The sequence below is a fragment of the Syngnathoides biaculeatus genome, chromosome 10 (assembly GCF_019802595.1).
Source record: "Syngnathoides biaculeatus isolate LvHL_M chromosome 10, ASM1980259v1, whole genome shotgun sequence".
NCBI classification, from domain to species: Eukaryota; Metazoa; Chordata; class Actinopteri; order Syngnathiformes; family Syngnathidae; genus Syngnathoides; species Syngnathoides biaculeatus.
Window position 1 is genome coordinate 13,419,783 of NC_084649.1, and position 19,231 is coordinate 13,439,013.

General features: G+C 42.8%; 1 protein-coding gene and 1 long non-coding RNA gene across 3 annotated transcripts in view; both read left to right on the plus strand.

Moving 5' to 3' along the window:
- slc4a8 (solute carrier family 4 member 8) overlaps window positions 1–12,145 on the plus strand; it is a 34,615-nt gene extending 22,470 nt beyond the window's left edge. The window contains exons 13-24 of the mRNA XM_061833746.1: window positions 123–256; window positions 344–589; window positions 2,830–2,935; window positions 3,258–3,419; window positions 3,996–4,109; window positions 4,191–4,352; window positions 4,700–4,951; window positions 5,039–5,107; window positions 6,181–6,354; window positions 6,459–6,590; window positions 6,666–6,769; window positions 7,801–12,145. Of these exons, the coding sequence (XP_061689730.1) occupies window positions 123–256; window positions 344–589; window positions 2,830–2,935; window positions 3,258–3,419; window positions 3,996–4,109; window positions 4,191–4,352; window positions 4,700–4,951; window positions 5,039–5,107; window positions 6,181–6,354; window positions 6,459–6,590; window positions 6,666–6,769; window positions 7,801–7,831 (1,686 nt within the window). The 3' untranslated portion in view covers window positions 7,832–12,145. The remainder of the gene's footprint in view (window positions 1–122; window positions 257–343; window positions 590–2,829; window positions 2,936–3,257; window positions 3,420–3,995; window positions 4,110–4,190; window positions 4,353–4,699; window positions 4,952–5,038; window positions 5,108–6,180; window positions 6,355–6,458; window positions 6,591–6,665; window positions 6,770–7,800) is intronic.
- Window positions 12,146–13,101: 956 nt separating this feature from the next.
- Window positions 13,102–16,882, plus strand: LOC133507667 (uncharacterized). Of its 2 annotated transcripts, XR_009796869.1 has the most exons (5): window positions 13,102–13,884; window positions 15,283–15,498; window positions 15,584–15,669; window positions 15,760–15,921; window positions 16,024–16,882. It is a non-coding gene; the product is annotated as an uncharacterized LOC133507667 (long non-coding RNA). The 2 variants fall into 2 exon arrangements; XR_009796868.1 differs by having other exon boundaries at window positions 15,584–15,921.
- Window positions 16,883–19,231: the final 2,349 nt, after the last annotated feature.

Below are 19,231 nucleotides of genomic sequence, written 5' to 3' on the forward strand. Positions count from 1 at the left end.
GCCGCATTTGGCCCCCGGGGCTAGTGTTTAGCACCTGTGTTCTAACCGGTGTGCGTGAGAAAAAGAGTGGGAAAGAAATGATATTCTTCCTAACTGTGAGCAAGATGTAATTTGTATTCCAGAGCGCCATCGAGTCCCTACTTGGTGCATCCATGACTGGAGTGGCTTACTCACTGTTTGCTGGCCAGCCTCTCACCATTCTGGGCAGCACAGGTCCTGTGTTGGTCTTTGAGAAAATCCTCTTCAAGTTCTGCAAGTATGCATTAAATAAGTCTATCTTTCGGACACATCTTCAATAGCTGTGTCTGCAACGTGTTTACATAATGTTCATTTGACTCTTTAGGGACTACCACCTCTCCTACTTGTCTCTAAGGGCCTGCATTGGCCTGTGGACGGCACTTTTGTGTCTGTTGCTCGTTGCCACAGACGCCAGCTCTCTGGTGTGTTACATTACTCGCTTCACAGAGGAGGCCTTCGCCGCCCTCATCTGCATCATCTTCATCTACGAGGCCTTGGAGAAGCTCTGCCACCTGGGAGAAATCTACCCCTTCAACGCACATAGCGATCTGGACAAGCTGACGCTGGCATAGTGAGGAATACACTTTGTGGATCTCTTTCAGTTGCCAGAATTTTCAGAATTGCTAACAGCCATATTCAGTGCAGTCCTCAACATGGATTGAGGAGAACTAAGTAGGTAATTGTACCAAACATTAACCACAATTAAGCGTCGTGGCAGCACAGATGTTGAGTGATTAGCCTGAGATCTTGGTGCACTCAGGTTTCATCCCAAATGAAATGAAGACTGAAAAACAGAAACTGCCCTGGCACACTGGTTTCAGTGTGAATGATCGTTTGTCTAAATGTACCCGGCTAATCTGGCCACTTGCCCAAAGTCACCTCAAATTTTATCCGCTCACTCGTTAAATAGTACAGAAAATGAACGGATGGATGTTCTGTAAGCACAATCCCTCAAAAGGTCCTCTTCGCTAAATATAGTTGAGTAGAGTTTGTGCAAAACCTTGCTAAATCTTACCGCCTTCTTTTAGAAAAGGATTCTGTGACGTTGGTCTGCTGTAGCATTTACTCTTGTGTCCTTCAACATCTTTTTAAACATAATTTAACGTCATCCTGCGTTTGTGCTTGTTGACAAATTTCAAAAGGTTCTAGATCATCAGATGTGATCCTACATAATTATGAGTTAATCAAAATTACTTAATTACCCGCACCGGGTTGAGGCTCCCTGTGTTAATCCCTGTGTAAGTAGTTTTAAATTTCCTGTGCAAGCAGTTCGGAATGGTAAGGGCCCCATGGGTCCGCAAACTCGAGCTTGAAGGTCCGCCAAATGATTTGCTGTAAATTATCTCGTGTACTTTTTTAAAAAGTGCTTAGCTTCATATGGAGAGCAGCATTCTAATAAAACGAAGTTACTAAAATAATTGAGTTTCCCTACCTTAGCTTTGGGGTTATTAAAAGTTGGGATAGGATTGTGTCATGTACTGTACAGTAATCCCTCATTTTTCGTGGTTTATTCGCAAAAAGTGAAAAACTGCTAAGTACGGTTAAATGGTGGTGGGGGGGGTTGTTTCTTTGTTTTGTTTTTTTGCCTTATAGATCCTTGATGTCTTGCTGGGGATGCCGCATTATACCCTACAGTACTTTCCTAACGTATGGCGTTTTTTTTTTTTTTTTTTTTTTGATGACGCATTATTACGTACCAATCCATCTTTTATGGGGCGTCTTGAAATCTGCGATGCACTAAATCCACAATAGGTGATCCACAAAGTTGAGAGGGATTACTGCATATGGAAATCATTCCGCTCATCTTATCTATTTTTTAGCTTGAAGTCACTTGTGGCATTTTTTAAAAAAATATTCTCTAGAGGCCTTGGAAAAGTCACAAAATATAGAAACCAAAACACTAAGTTGGCAACACTGACAGCGCTTTTGTAAACTAGCTTCTTTCTGTTTGCAGTTATGTTGTTTGCAGAAGCGAAACTATTGGCTTTATTCCATTTAATAAAGTTCCTCTCTATTATACAAGTCATTCATTTTTAGCTTTAAACGAAAATATAATGCTTTTAACATTTAGTGTTACAAATGGGTGTTTGAATAATTTCTCCTCCGTAATGCCTGGATCAGACGACAAGACGACGATATCCTATCTGGGCTTTAACCTGCTGTAATCAGACGGTATCGGGAAGGCTGAGGTGTCACCGCTCAATGCGACTGGATAGACTTGTTACCATGGCAACAAGCACAACAATGGATTGCGCCAGTTCATTGTGAGGGGGAAAAGAGAACAAAATGAGAAAAATTGTATGCTGGTTCTCAGAAAACGTTCATTGACGAATATCGGAGGTAAAATCCTGTAGTCTGATCAAGGCAAAGAGGTCCACGGCCCCAAAACGTTTGAGAGACCCTCTATTAGGCCGTAGGAAGAACCTGATGACTTTAATAAAGTACGCCTGATATGTAAAACTGCATAGAAGGCAGACAGTGTATCTTGATACAAAACTTTGGTGTTTAGCAGTATTCAAATGTGACATCACACAAGGCATCGGCATACCTCACTGTTCAAATCAGTGTATAACAAAGAATGTGTTTTGCTTTTTAATAATCTAGAGTTAATCAAGCTTTCATAATGTCAATAATGTGCTTTCGATTTCCATTGTCTGCTTTTTGGGGTAAAAAAAAAATTCTGTTAAAAATCCAAAGAGATCAAAAGATCGTGGTTCAGCTCGTATTCAACGTTTCAAGTTCGACTGTACGTGATTATTTTTTGGGCAGGTTCTCCTTGTCTGATCGTTACTGTGCCCCCTCTGACTTTAGCTGCCGGTGTACAGAGCCTGACAGTCCGAGCAATAAAACTTTAGCGCTGTGGAGCGAGAGAAACATCACAGCTGCTTCTGTTCCTTGGGCCAATCTCACTGTCAAGGTAACCGAATGATGTCACGATATACACGCCAAACACAAAATGCGTTTGCTCTTGCATGTTTGCATTTGTTAACAAGCAACTGAACCGCTTCCTCGTCGCTCGAGCGGCTAACCTCTCTGGAGGTAAACACTGATAAGGACATTTCATCGATTAGCTTTTCTTCACTGAGCACGACGATGGGTTGTCTTGTGAATGGCCAATGGGTTTTTTCCACCTAGTTGTGCTCCTTCTGTCACTCATTCACTCACTTGGCCTGCTGTTCAATGTACTTGTAAGAGTCTTCGTTCAAGTCGTCTGAGACCAACTTGTGCTCTCCCGACAGGAATGTGTGAGTCTCCACGGTCACTTTGTTGGGACGTCGTGCGGCCATCATGGCCCCTACACCCCAGATGTCCTCTTCTGGTCCGTCATCTTGTTCTTTTCCACTTTCTTCATGTCAGCGTTCCTCAAACAGTTCAAAACGAGTCGTTACTTCCCCACCAAGGTAGTCAACAAAAGGGCGATGAGGCGGTACTCACACACACACACTCACACACACACACACACTGATGGAAAACCTTCCATCAGATAAAGCACAGTAAATGAAGTGAGTCAACCTCATATTTATTTTCTTTTTCATTTTGGCAGAATATCTCCACTGATATTGAAATTTCTTCTCCTCCTTACCCTAAACCGAGCAATCATTTCAAACTTTATTTATTGTTACTATAACATATACAGATTTTCACGAGTATGCTGTGAGTTAAACATGTCCTTTTAAAGAGAAGATGGATAGCTCTTTTTTTTAAAAAAAAAATCAAGATCACAATTTAATCAGACATACCAGATTGACATTGTAAAAAAAACAAAAAAAAAAGGACATTTCTAGGTGACCCCCACACTTTTAAATGGTAGTGTTAATATACAATAGTTGTGTGGTTATGAAAAACGTGAAATTGTTTGGATAGTGTAAGTGGGAATTGTGTTTATGACATAATATGATGACAATCCTTATCAGACTTAGGTACAGGAGCACATTCGTTTCAGCATTTCTTTGACTAGTCTGTCCTCGTATAATCAGGTGCGGTCCATGATCAGTGACTTTGCCGTCTTCCTCACCATTGTCCTCATGGTATTGCTCGACTACCTCATAGGAGTACCCTCCCAGAAGTTAAAAGTGCCCAGCAAATTCCAGGTCAGTTGGGTGAACGCACACATTTCTGCAAGATGGGCTCAGATTCTACAGTGCCCCTTTGGCAATTGTTTCCACCATTAGCCCACCAGAGATGACAGAGGGTGGTTGATCAACCCAATAGGGCGCAACCCCTGGTGGACGGTCCTGGCGGCCTCTATCCCGGCTCTGCTCTGCACCATCCTCATCTTCATGGACCAACAGATAACCGCCGTCATCATCAACCGGAAAGAGCACAAACTGCTGGTACTTGAACTCGCTCAAACTTTGTTTTGATCAGGTTTATCGTTGACCCACAAACCCATAGTCACTGTGAAGATGAGAAACAACAGTAGGCAGGAAAACGGAGTCCAGGCAGTTACACCTGACAGTACGTCACACAGTCTGGACAGTATTCGCTCCCTGACATTTTTAGAGGTGGCTCAGTCAATTATTTGTAGGCAGAAAACTATTATTATCAAATATTTAGTGAGCAGCAGTACCGTACAGCCAAATTTTCCTCTGCCCCCATTCTGCGGCGCCGGGCCAGGCAGGAAACTTCATTTGAATTTGCCAGGGTCACAAATGTACTCTGCACCACATTTGTTTCACAGAAAGGTTGCGGGTACCACTTGGATCTCCTGATGGTGGGCTTGATGCTGGCCGTGTGCTCCATCATGGGTTTGCCGTGGTTCGTGGCCGCAACCGTCTTGTCCATCACTCACGTGAACAGTTTGAAGCTGGAGTCCGAGAGTTCAGCTCCAGGAGAGCAGCCTCGCTTTCTGGGCATCAGAGAGCAGAGGCTCACCGGCCTGGTCATCTTCTTGCTCATGGGATGCTCTGTATTCATGACGGGGGCCCTTCAGGTGAGTGCTGCCCCCCTCTGATGTCACATCCGGTTGAGTCCAGAGCATCACTTTACATAGATTTCATAAGTGTCTTTTTGTATTCAGTTCATTCCAATGCCAGTGCTATATGGTGTCTTCCTCTACATGGGAGCTTCATCCTTAAAGGGCATCCAGGTACTGTACTATGTGACCTCTGCACTCAGCACACACCTCATTAGGTGCAATTAAACAGTCTAACTTGGATCATATACAAGAGTTATATACAAAATATGGCCTTCACAAAGACTAGTCGCCCGGTCACCACTCAATCACAGGCCACATATTGACAAATCACACTCACATTAACATCGTGTGGAGAATTGTATTCAATGGACCTCGCATGATTTTAGCTTGTGGGAAGATGCCAGCCTGCTTCTACCCTCCACCCCCACCCCATATATATATATATATATATATATATAAAACGACACATAACCTAACTCCACATAGAATGGCCAATGTCGAGATTTTAACCGACAACATCTCATGAGGGTTACGTGCTTAACACTATTCCACTGTGATGTCTTGAAAATGTCAACATTTTAGTAAAACAGTTTATTAGTTGAAACAGTGGATATAGAAACTCATATTCATCTTAACCAAAGGGGCAAAATATACACTAAAACCCATGTGCTACTGCAAACCTTTTGCACCAAGTACTGCCACAATTATTAAGCTCTCCAAATACTACTGTAATGGCTACAGTTATGTAATTGGCGCAAATCTTCATAAAAAGCAAGGCAGAGGTATCATTCCCACTCCACACACACAAAAAACATTCTTGTAAGCCACTGTAACATTATAACCAGTTGTACTTTTTAATTCTGTGCTTAAATATTGGAAATTAACTACGCAGTACTTGATAATAATTCAATAAAAAGGTATAGCACATAAAAAATACAAATGTTTATCCCAAAATAAAGTCTAAAAACAGATATTTCTAAAAGATGTAACACAAATGTGTTCAATTCTTAATTTAAATACACCTGAACTTTGTTTATAAAATGCAGTGCACCGGATTCATAAACGAAATTTGAATGCAAAATTCTAACCAGTTTGACCTTTTCATTCAGTGATTCCTTTGCCTACCACTAGTAGGGGCTTGGAGACAACTGTTCCACTGTACATCTTGTACTTTACATCTCGACTTCAATCCAGTTATTTATACAGTACATACATGCACACGAATCTTGATTGCTTGGCCGCAGTTCTTTGACCGTCTGAAGTTGTTCGCGATGCCGGCCAAGCACCAGCCGGACTTCATCTATCTGCGTCACGTGCCGCTCCGGAAGGTTCACCTGTTCACGCTCACCCAACTGACCTGCCTCGTGCTTCTCTGGGTCATCAAGACGTCCCCCGCTGCCATCGTCTTCCCCATGATGGTGATCTGAACGTGTTGGATTGAAGAAATAATCCCTTATTTATCAGTGTTTTCTACTTCAACTGCATGTTGTTGTTTTTTTTTTGCCCTCCTCCGTGTCTGCAGGTGCTGGCGCTGGTATTCATCCGCAAACTTTTGGACTTGTGTTTCTCCAATCGGGAGCTCAGCTACCTCGATGATCTGATGCCGGAATGGAAGAAAAAAAATCTTGATGATGCTTCCAAAAAGATTGAGGAGGTAGTTGAAATGCTGAAATAAAATCCGGCAGAAAAAAAAATGTACACGCAAATACGTGTTCTTGTTTTTTTGCAGGAGTCGCAAGTCATGCTCACTACAAACGCTGAAGACGTTCCAATTGTGCACATTCCCCTGGAGAGCAGTCAAACTGCGCATACTGCAAAAGCCCACGATCCCAGGTGAATGCCGACCCGGGACCTCACAGCCACACAAAAAATATTGGTTCCTGCATTTGCATGGGATCAGAATTTATTATTTAAAGCATATATAGTCATTACTATCATTATTACAATGCAGCTCTGTGGGGGCACAAACCGGTGCAATCTGTAGTGCGCTGCAATCCCAAGCGCGGAGGAATGCAGAGCGTTGCATTAGGAAGGGCATCCGGCTTAAAACTTTGCCAAACAAATATGAGCATTCCTCTCAAGAATCATTACATTTCTTAGTGGGACTCTTCGTCTTTTGTATCGTTTTGTTGGGTCTGCGGGTTCCGAGACCCACAGCAGGCAAAAATGAGAAGAAAAAAAAAATATAGGTGACTATATCTTGTCACAGTGTAAAAATTATATATTATAAGAAGAATGGAAAATAAAGTTTGAAAATTACTCCACTCCATGTGTGTTATATACTTTGTCTCCAATTGGATTTTGTTATTAAGCAGCGATAGCTTTTGCCACGGTAAAGACTAAATAGCTTTCCAGTATCAGGCCATAGCAACATTTATTTTTTTTATTTGCAACTGGCAGCCAGCAAATATGTTTTTGAGACATTTTACCTCTGATTGCTTTCTTGTGGGGAACGCAACAAGTGTACATGTCTCTCGTGTGTTTCTGTGACTTGCCTTTCCTTTCCTGTAAATATATTTCCTGTACGTTTTGTGTTGCACCCTGTTTGCACTCACGCTGCAACACTTGCCACGCCTGCTCCCGACATCAACTTTGAGCTTCATCTTCTCTCCTTCTCCCCTCCCGGCTCCCCAGGTGTGACCCTTCTGATATTAATATATCTGACGAAATGTCTAAAACCACCGTGTGGAAATCTCTCAGCTCCAATCAAAAGGACTCTCGTCCTGTGTCTGCTAAGAAGGCAAGGCTTGACCCTGTGTGGAAATGCACTCACTCTGTTCCTCGTCTCTGTCCGTGTTGTCTTGGCAGCTCCTCGGGCAAGATGGCCGCACTGCTCTCTAAACTTGCTTTGTTTACTTTTGCAGGATTGAAGAGATGGCTTTCATTGACGAGTAAAAAATTGCTTACAGTGCAGGCAACTGTGCCAGAAAACTGTCCACCTGGACCCCAGGATGTGATTTGGCTGTTTGGGTCCTTCGCGCCATCTGAGGGATTTGGGAAACGTTTCTGTAATTGCAACCAGCTCCACAAAACGCTTTGGACTGCAGGCCAGCAACATGTGCACACACACACTGACCCACACGCACACGTTCAAATTCAGCCGTGCGGATAGGATTACCATAGTTGTACAGGAACGTGTTCGCGAGAAGGTTCCGAGTGGGACCGAGGCTTCCCACTAACCATTAACATGAAAGTCAATGGGAATCCTCAATTGCACAACTTTATAACTGGATTTCCATAAACCTGAGCCGTATTGATTCAAATCACTTCTCTTTGAAATGAGGTATGACAGGTTCAAGTTGATTAGTGTAAGGTTGAATCTCCTTCAATGGGGAGAGCGAAACAATGAGAGGATTCAGTAGAGGGCAGACGTGCACCAGGATCAAACAATTCCATTGCGGAGCCCGGATTTTGTCATTCGGATTCATGATTTATTGATTGACAATTGAAAAAACAAAGGTTTTTTTTTTTAAAGCGGGAGGGCCATTTCGTCATTTGTCTGCACTTTTACGTGGCTATAAAATATAAGTGGGTCTTTCTTGGCCCTTGTGTCACATCTAACTCAGTTTCAGGGAGATCGGTAGTTTTAGCCTGATCCTGCTAACCTGGCAAATGAACAGTGAGGAAAACCACAAACAATGACCAATATAAACTGCACTAAACGATTTAGCACTTCACTTTATGCATTCAAATATTAATTTGAATCTCGTGTCAATATTATTCAATTTTATTTTGATGTACCTTTTATGTCATTTGTAAAATGTAAATACAAAGTGTGTTTGTATCCAAACGGTTCGCTTTTCAATTGAACTTTTTAATCACGCGCGTTGTCGTCGTTGAAGGGTCGAATGCAGTTTGGGAGAAAAAGTTGGGTCAAAAAACAGAAGATTTAAGTATACACAACTGAAATGAATTAAATTTTGACAAACATTGAGCACAGCAATACATTCGCACGTTGTCTCGTGTATGAATGGATTCTCAAAGAGCGTACATCAGTCCAGCCGGAGTCCGATCATGCGACACGGCCACGCGCAACAAAATGAAATGATGTATTTTGCCATTCTGTAATTTCAAAGCTGTGAGGGTCAGAGGATTCCAGTTAAGATTTATTGTTTGACTAAAAATTGTAAAAAATAAAAGCATCATTACTGTGCATCTTAACCCTCGGTGGCCCAAACCACTGGTCAATTTAATTAATCACGCACTGTATGTGCATTTCATTCCCTGAATTCAGTGCACAGCGCTACTTACTTAATGACCTCGTGTCGGTTTTATGTTGTATTACAGTGGCTGACGGCCAATATGTTGCAAATTCAGGAATAACAAAACACAAAAAGCACACAAGCACATGAAATCAAACCATAAGAAAAATGCTGCAAGATAAAAATGCTCCAATTACCAAAAAAAAAAACGCAAATCCCAAATCAACTGCAAGACATTCACGCTCCACAGAGGGTGCCATTCATGGACACTAGATAGCCAGCTGGCTAACGGAATGGGGTGGCCATGTTGAGGAGGTGGTGCGGTCTTCATTCCCGTAGCAACGCATGGACTAAAGTTAGTCGGAACCTGCTCATTCTGGAACTGATTTTCACGTGGGTTGCTGTTTTGTCAATATCAATGCGGATGTTAACAATACACCCAAAAAATGGAGATATGAAATGGACTTCCTGTTCCCTGGCGGTAATTGTACGGCATTCAACCGTGTGCAGCACAATGTGGCGGTGTGACGGTCTGAGCGCTCCCGGTGCTGAAAAGTCTCCTTGTGATTAACGCGCATGCGCGTATATCTTGTTTTCTGGCCAGTCTGAAACATCTCCATCCACGCTTCAACATGTGCCATTCGACAACTTGTCGCCGAGTGTTCATGTTCGCTATGGATGTCTCAGAAAGACGAACACCACAGCGAACATACAATATGTGTATATCTTTTCATCAACTTTTGTTTTAAGTTTAGGGTTAAGGTTAGGTTATCACGTATGTTAGCTCCCTCAATGTCGAAGAAGGGGAACTATGTGACCAGGGGATTTCCCAGTAAGGTCACCTTCGTACCCAGAGTTCCCCTGTTAGTAATACATGCGCATTCATCACAAGGAGACTTTTCAGCACGGGGGAGCGCTCGGACCCTCTCACCGGCATCCCAAGACTTTTGGTTTTCCCTCCATCCCCACACATGGAATGAGGTGAACACTTTGACCTCCTTGGTTTAGCTTCACCAGCGTCGCAGAGCTCCTAAGGGGGGTGTCGTATGTACCTGTACAGTACATACAGTACCTGTCTCACAGGTCTTTTCCATCCTGGAGCAGCCTGGCGGAGTTTGCGGGGTGCGTGGGATCGATTCCCACTCAGTGATGGTTGTCGGTATCTGCTCTGTGACTGACTGGCGACCAGTTCAGGGTGTTGTCCGCCTTTCGCCCGAAGCTAGCTGGGATAGGCTCCAGCTTTCCCGCAACCCTTGTGAGGATAAGCGGCTTTGATAATGACATGACATTTCTTCTGTATTTTTTTTTCTGCAATTTTGGTATTATTTTTAGTCTTGCAGCGTTTGATTTTATGTGCTTGTGTGTTTTTCCTCTTGCGTCATTCGTGCTATAAAGCATATGGGTATGAAGTGTATTTGCGGCACAATAGCCACCGTATGAAATAAGCTTTTAAATATAAATGTAAATATGAGAGGATCTACGTATATAAGTGGAAACAGCCAAAAGTATAGTTTCTTATTTCTTTACCTCAGACAAAGTTGTTAAAACTCCTGCAAGGCACTTTGGGTGGTCGATGAGTTGGAGGCTTTGGGTTATAGAGCCGTCATTTTCGAACATTATTTAAGCAATAATATACCCAAAGTCTATTTCAATTGAACTTTAAGGATCTTAGTTACTAATACATTTTCGTTAATCAGGGATCCTTTGTGTATTGTAAACCTTGCTGATAAATAAATACACTGAAATAACATCACATTTGGACAGTGGCACATTTTCATCTATCAGCCACATACAGATCTTCATCTAAGGATCAGTTCCTACTCGATCCACACTCAGACTACATTTGTAGTAGCACTAATTGTAGATAAGTATATTCATGAAGTTTGTTTTGGTTTCAACAGATCTATTAAAGAAAATATTGTAATGAGTACAACAATCGTTTATTTTCGCTTGTGATATTCCAACCTGTTTTATTTTTGACTTTCTGTATATAGTGTAAGAAGGTTGGCGGCTTAATAGAAAAGCTGACAACAGGCATTTCTTTGCCTCTAAATGACCTTGAGTTTATGAAACTAGAAGAGTAATGTGAAAGTGGTATAAGTTATGTATCTTAGAATCTGCCATTTATTTGCCAGTAAGTAGGAAACACGATTGTTTTGTAGTCTTTTGCGCTGTATAATTAATTCCAGTGCATAGGCACATTAATCTTTCACTGTATCATGTTGTCATATTATAACACCTTCTTGGTCTGTATGATATTTTTGTCTACTCGTGTCCTGTACCTTCAAATATATATGTAAAACATATGAATGTTAATACTCTGTATGTATATGAGGACCAATATTTAGGCTGATCGATGGCATGATATAATCACACTAAGGTACAGTACATATACCGAGCCACGAGCGAGTTGAAATTGAATGACAAAATATATTTGTATAGATCTAAATATTTTAGAAACTATCATACACCAAGCCAAACTATTGTGATGTATATTTCTTTTACTCATGTGTCTTGATTTGACAACATCATCTATGTGTGAATGTATGGCTGATACGCAGCAGAATGTTGTCAAATGTCGGAGTATACACTGGTAGAACAACCACCACCTGCTGTATGTACCATTATTGATTGTTTTTACAACATCACACAACCATGTGACGATTAACCGGAGTGTTCTTTTTTTTCCTGCGTACACACAAAGTTTTCCAGTAGAGCACAGGACCTGCTCGGGATCATGTATAGTGAGTGTCGTGAAACTGTGCACTGTGACCCCCCCCCCGGATTAACATGTGACCCAGCTTTAAGGTCAAGGGAAGGTCGAGTTAGGTTTTTGGGGAGAGGGGCCGACTGTACTGAAGTTGACACAGAGCCATAAAGAGTCAGAGCTCGCTCTGCTTAAAAACACTTTTAAAAAAAAAAAAGAATGTCTCAAACTCAATTGTACATGTTTTATATGTACGTATCTGTAATGTCGTTTTGGGGATTATGTCAGAAGAAAAATAAACTGTGACGCCTCAAACAATGTTCCGATTTATGTGTCAATACAGATTTTTTTTTACAGCACAGGTGTCAAACTCAAGGCCCGGGGGCCAGCTCTGACCCGCCACATAAATTTATGTGGCCCACGATGGCAAATCATGTGTGCTAACTTCCGTGATTCTTGCTAAAATCTGTACTAAAATTTCAAATTTCATGTATAAATATGATGAGGGGATTAAAGATGTTTATGGTTTCACAGTCGTAACGGACCTCTGAGGGAAACCGTAACTACAATGTGGCCCGTGACAAAAATTAGTTTGACGCCGCAGTTCAGAAGTGTGAGATAGATAGATAGATAGATAGATAGATAGATAGATAGATAGATAGATAGATAGATAGATAGATAGATAGATAGATAGATAGATAGATAGATAGATAGATAGATAGATAGATAGATAGATAGATAGATAGTGTTTAGTTTTGGTACACAATTGACGGGTCCAGTGCATACTCTGTGACTGGCAGGACACCCTTGACCCAAGCACCGTTGAAGAAGATGGATGGATGGAGTTTTGATTTTTTGGACCACTAGGGGGCAGACAATCCATTCCACAACATGCGTTCCCATCAATCCAATCTTGTCTATTTCTTGTCTGCCCTGGCAGGATCTCTCCATCCATCTGCTTCCCCCCTCCCTCCTTCTGGTGCCCCCCTCCCCCGCACTGGACCCTCGAGTGCACATCTGGAGGTGATCCTGGTTGCAAAGAAATAGCCTGTGGGAAGGAAGGGCTACCGGGTTAAAGATGCACAGCACCCTTTATGTATATCTAAATGTGCACGCTGAGCCCGAGGGTGTCATGTGATCCCCACTGATGATTGCAAACAGCTGGCGGGCCTTGGCCTCGCCCAATCAGGTTCGAGGTTGGCCGTGACATCACGAGGGAGGAGTGGGGTGCCTGGACGTTTTAGATGCCTTTTCACCTCTTGAGTTTAAACAGAGACCAACAAAGTGACGTGACTGACACTCCCTTTGCCGCACGTCCCTTGCCTTCAGCCTTTAACCGTCTGCTTCAAAATCCCTCCATCCATCCATTTTCTACAGTATCTCGCTTATTCTCATCAGGTTCAGGAGTTCAACTGGAGACAATCCCAGCTGACTATCAGCCAGTGGCGTCGCTAGGTGTTTTTTTTGGGGCGGGGCTGGAGCCCCCATAAAATGTTGTTAACCCCCCCCAAAAAAATTGCTTGTATGTGATCAGTTAAGTGTGTTAACCCCTCCAAAACCAACCTGAAGCCCTCCTAAACAATTTTGTAGTATTTCTCTTTAATGTCAACGTAATGGGTTGTTTTTTACTGACGTCACATTTTTTGCTGAATTACTCATACACCACTGCATGCCGCCATTTAATCGCCCTACCTAACGCGTACCAGTGTTGTAGACTCTGGAATGCTCTCCGTTACTGTTACGGGACTCAAGTACACAAGAAAGGAGTTGTTAAACAACAGAGAGCCTTCTTGTGACTTTTTTTCGACAAATCTCGTCAATTCGCTGAAGCTTTTTCCAGACTTGCTAGTCGGCGCGTTCTTCAAGGCCTCGCGGCGAAGAGGCTCGTGACCCGAGATACAACTCCGGCTGCGAACGTGAGGATATTGTCTAACGCTTCCGACGAAAGACTAAGGACATTCTGCGGCTCTTTGCTTCACGGAGACTTGGCTTTGTGGACGAGTGCCCGACGCTGCTATCACGCTGCCCGGCTCACCGAGGTAAGCTAACAAGCTTAATCGATACTCTTTTCAGAAGGCCAACGTTACAGTTAACATCCTTTTTTCGTTAGTCACTTGAAAGATTTGAGAATTTTGTGAAATACTGGATTTGTTTATTCTTTGGTCTTTCTGCCATTGTCATGAAATTTTAAACAAATAATAAACATTTTGCTTTGCTTGTTGTGAACTAACATACAGGTTTTACTTTTTGAAAGAAAATAAATGGAGTTTGCCTCGATATTAAAAAAAAAATAATAATAATAATATTCCATTCCGTGTTAGCATACTGGTAAGTGCCCATACATAATTTTTAATATGGACACTTACCTGTATGCTAACATAGAAAACGCAAGGTGGTGGAATATGCTTTTATATCATTGAGGAGTGGTGGACGGATGTTACAGTCCTCAGCACACACTGCAGCAATTTTCGTTAGCTGCAACAACCCAAGTACAAAAAATACAACTGAACTAAACATTTCCAAAGTGTCTTGAGCAGACAAGTGTTGATCCCACTGCTCCTCGTCTGTCACATAGAGTAGAGGATCAAGGCCACAAGACTGCGCCTTTGTGATGCAGTCCTGAGTCCCGTGATGTGTGTATGCCAGGTAGCCTCGTAGTCAGTCTGGGCTTGATGTGCTGTCGGTCACGTCTTCAATAAATGCAGTTAGAAACATAATGTCATCCACCTTGTGTATGTATGAGTAAGGGAGCTCAGGGTTAAAAAAAAAATGGCCGCCGTCTGAGGATTCACAACGGGTGACATCACGTGAAAACAACCCATTGTGATTTGAGGCTATTTCATTCTCGTAACTTTCAAATAGTTCCTAAAATATGTTTTCCCCTTGAATGCTTCCAATCTCTACCTTTTATGTTAAAAATAGATGATAATCGATGATATAATTTAATTGCATACATTGTCTTCTCTTGAAACATGCAATATTGACGACGGCTTCTTCTTGTGATGTCACAAAGCACCGAGAACAGAACTTAATATCGAGCTCCAAGACAAGCAAATAAATCTCATTTGGGTCTGGTTCGTTGTTGCAGCCGCTGAGTTGCGGTGGCCTTTTCTCAGTGAACAGAGGCGGCTCCTGGCTGGCCCACCCCCTCCATCAATCTCTGTCATAAATCTGTCATGCAGGGCAAAAAGGAACTGCTGAATCCAGATTTGTCAGCAATTAATCTAACCTCTATTACCAGGCTGGGATATTGTGTCCTCTGTATCTGAGAACAATAAGCCACTCTTAACATGGAGCATGGCAGCGCTGTTTTGTGTTTGTGTTTGCACGTGTGTGTGCGTGTGTTTGAAATGGAAGTGCACGCTTGCAAGAACAAGGCTGTTTTGTAGATGAAACATTCATCCCAAACTTCCTTTTGCCCTGCTTTCCCTCCTCAGCACAAGCCTTTTGCACATAAAGCCGCCTGTGTGAGATTGCTGTCGTCTATAATTGGAGATCATTGAGACAGAGCGGTGCCATTAAACCTCGAGGAGACGTAGAGGACTCTGCAAGTTAGTCCAGCTAATTGACATTCTGCACTTGATGGCGGGGAACGTGCACAAGAACGACGCGGGCCTTATTCGACTCACGTGCTGCTGTGCATCTGTGTGTGGGTATGCGGCTCTTGTGGTTATTTTCCTTTTTTCAAAAATAAAGTATATCCCTCCATCCCTTTTCTGAGCCGCTTATCCTCACAAGTGTCGCAGGGAGTGCTGGAGCCTATCCCAGCTGTCAACAGGCAGGAGGCAGTGCACACCCTGAACTGGTTGCCAGCCAATTTCAGGGTACATCGAGACAAACTGACACACTCACAATTACACCTTGGGGCAATTTAGGGTGTCCAATTAATGTTGCGTGTTTTTGGGATGTGGGAGGAAACCAGAGTGCCCGGAGAAAACCCGCGCAGGCACGGGGAGAACATGCAAACTCCACTCAGGCAAGGCCGGGATCGAACACGGGACCTCAGAATTGTGAGGACAACGCTTTCTAGCTGATGTACCGCGCCGCCAAATCAAGTATATATATGGGGAAAAAAAGTATGTTACTCATTTGCAACAATGTCTTAGATGCTTTGGTCATCTTATAGTCGTGTACAGTGCTGTATCTGTAGATGTATTTATTTTGTTTTGTCCAATCAGAGTTCAGCTTCTGCGTGTTGCCGTGTGAATGTCATCTGCTCAAGGCCTTCAGTACCCCAAGTGCTGGCGTCAACCAAGTCCAACACCCAGACAACCGTTGAAATGGTCTCACCAGTCAGATTTTGGGCATGATTAAAAATTCACTTTCAAGGCTACTTTTTTTTTTTTTCAACCTGACTTTTAGGGGCTGGGTCAACCAGCATTTTTTTTCATCCTTTTGCAGTTGCAAATCAACATATAGGAGTTATCAAACAAACTAATAGAAGAAAAAGAATTTCTGCACCATCCCCGCCAACATTTCCAGTCAGTATGATGTATTTTGTTTGTAATTTTATTATTTTTGTCATTGTATGACTAATCTTGATTGTGAAGTGTTATAGTATAGTATGTACACTACAGGAGGATATGGAAGATAAATATAACGGTTTCTTGCTTTAGTAACAATGGCATTGAATCTGAAATAGGGACAACACCACACATAGTTATCCATGCGTGGCGTTTAAGGTGATTATTTTTGCGCTGTGATGATGTTATTAAAAGGATTAGGTCACTGAAGATCTGGAGTCCCAAACTCACCACCCATCTCTGGAAATGAATCAGATTATTCGGTACGCTACAAAAATGCAGTTTTTGATGACAAATGCAACGCAGTGTTCATTTTGGCAACGGTAAAAAAGCCTTTCTCATTTTGCTCAAAACAGGTACGAATCCATGGCCCAAAAACAATTTACCGACTGGACTGTGGGGCAACGGATACTATTCCACCCCCATTATGCATATACAGTATCCAGTGTATATATTTAATCATGATTTCAAGCATTCTAAGGTGTTCAGAATACTAACATGATGAAGAAAAGCCTTATCATTTCTCTGCAGTGACACAGTGGTGCATTTCCATTATATTTCCTCTCCTTTTATCAGATATCCTTTTCCTGTTTGCTCCCCTCTTTTCTTTTGCCGTTGCCCATGTCACCCTTTGCGTGAACCGACCATGTGCAACAACTGAGCCGCTGGGCGTGACGTTTGTATTCAGGCAGTCCAGTTTAAATAAGATTTGTGTGTCGTGTTGAAGCCCCTTCCCTTCTCACTCGTGCATACTCGCGTCCTCTTTAATGACCGGGACAGTTCAGTGGAGCAGCGGGCCGGAGCTCAGCTGCGTGAGACAGAATTAGAGTGGCAAACAGCTGAGCTTCTCCAGGGTGCTATCATGTGACCCATCCCAACCACGGGCCCAAAAGGACCCAGGGTCGAGTTACCATGTGCCGTTTCCAGTCCTGCAAGGCCTTCCGTGTGTGCGTCTGTGTCAGCGCTTGCGTTGCATTTGCTGCACACGATCCACAGAAAGCAAAGGCACTTTGCCAGCCTGCTGATAGGTGCACACGCGTCTCTGTAGATTTTCATGCGCGCCCCCCCCCCCCCCCCCACCCCCTTGTCCCACCCCTCCTCCAGCATGTTCCAGTGACCTGCTTTGGGCCACATGGCGACACGAGGTGTTCCTTGTGTAACAAGAGAGCACATCTGGAAGCTTCAGCTCAACGCTGCCTTATTTACGATGAAAAGAAGAACAGCCCCTGCAGCACATTGCCGGATTGTTTAGATGGATTGTTTCGTTCCGTGGAAAACAACAGTGAGCCTGTTTTTTTTTCAATGTCTGACAGCAAAGCACGTAAATGTGGAAAAAAAAGCTGAGTGCTTCATCAGGTATGATTCATTTGAAGCAATTGATAAAGGTCTTGTCGCAACCCAACACTTCCAAACATTTCAATGGTATCTGTTCAAGCTAAAGTCTTTTGGACTAGAGCAGGACGTGACACAGGGACTTTGAACAGGGCAGAATCTACAACGTTAACACACCCCAATCAGAATGTTATCCAAACTGCATCTCGTAAATGGTGCACTTACAAGAGTTCTGTGAAATTTTCATCAAGAGTTTGATTTTAGTATCCAGTTTTCCGGCCATAATGAATATTGGCATATGTAACATGCACCAAAACAATTGCAAGCCACAATTTGATTTCAGTTCGGCCACATTCCAGTGTTACATTCAAAGTCAACCTAACTTACTCAGATAATTGCGAACAATTAATCAATACAGACTTCATTAGAATGCAGGGTTACACTGAACCACTGAAAATGAAAGCGAAGGCAACCGCATGACACATTGTTGATATTGACCATGTTAGGGGGAAGTCAAGACTAGGAGTTTTGAAATACAATTAATCCTTGAAGACCGCCATACTTCCTGGTTGAAGCATACGAAACCAGTCTACGTTTTGGACACAACAAATACAGTGAAGAAAATAAGTATTTGAATACCGTGCTATATTGCAAGTTCTCCCACTTAGAAATCACGGAGGGGTCTGAAATTTCAGACCCGTTAGTCCGCCTTTAAAAGGCCAGCTCCACTCCATCTCTTATCCTGAATCAGATGCACCTGTATGAGGTCGTTAGCTGCATAAAAACACCTGTCCACCCAATGTAATCAGTAAGACTCAAACTTGTAACATGGCCAAGACAAAAGATCTGTCCAAAGACACCAGAGACAATATTGTGCAACTCCACAAAGCTGGAAAGGGATACGGAGAAATTGCCAAGCAGCTTGGTGAAAAAAGGTCCACTGTTGGCACAATCATTAGAAAATGGAAGAAGCAAGACATGACGGTCAATCGCAAACAGAATGGAACCCCATGCAAGATATCACCTCGTGGGGTCTCAATGATGCTTCGAAAGGTGAGGAATATAGCCCAGGACTAGACAACGGGACTTGATCCATGACCTGAAAAGAGCTGGGGACCACCGTTTCCAAGGTGACTGTTGGTAATACACTAAGACGTCATGGTTTGAAATCACGGATGGCACGGAAGGTTCCCCTGCTTAAATCAGCACATGTCAAGGCTCGTCTTAATTTTGCCAATGACACTTTGGATGATACAGAGGAGTCATGGGAGAATGTTTTGTGATCAGATGAGACCAAAATGGAACTTTTTGGTCATAATTCCACTAACCGTGTTTGGAGGAAGACGAATGAAGAGTTCCATCCCTACTGTGAAGCTTGGGGGTGGTAGCATCATGCTTTGGGGGTAATTTTCTGCACATGGGACAGGACGACTGCACTATATTAAGGAGGAGTGGCCATGTATTGTGAGACTTTGGGTAACAACCTCTTTCCCTCAGTCAGAGCATTGAAGATGGGTCGTGGATGGGTCTT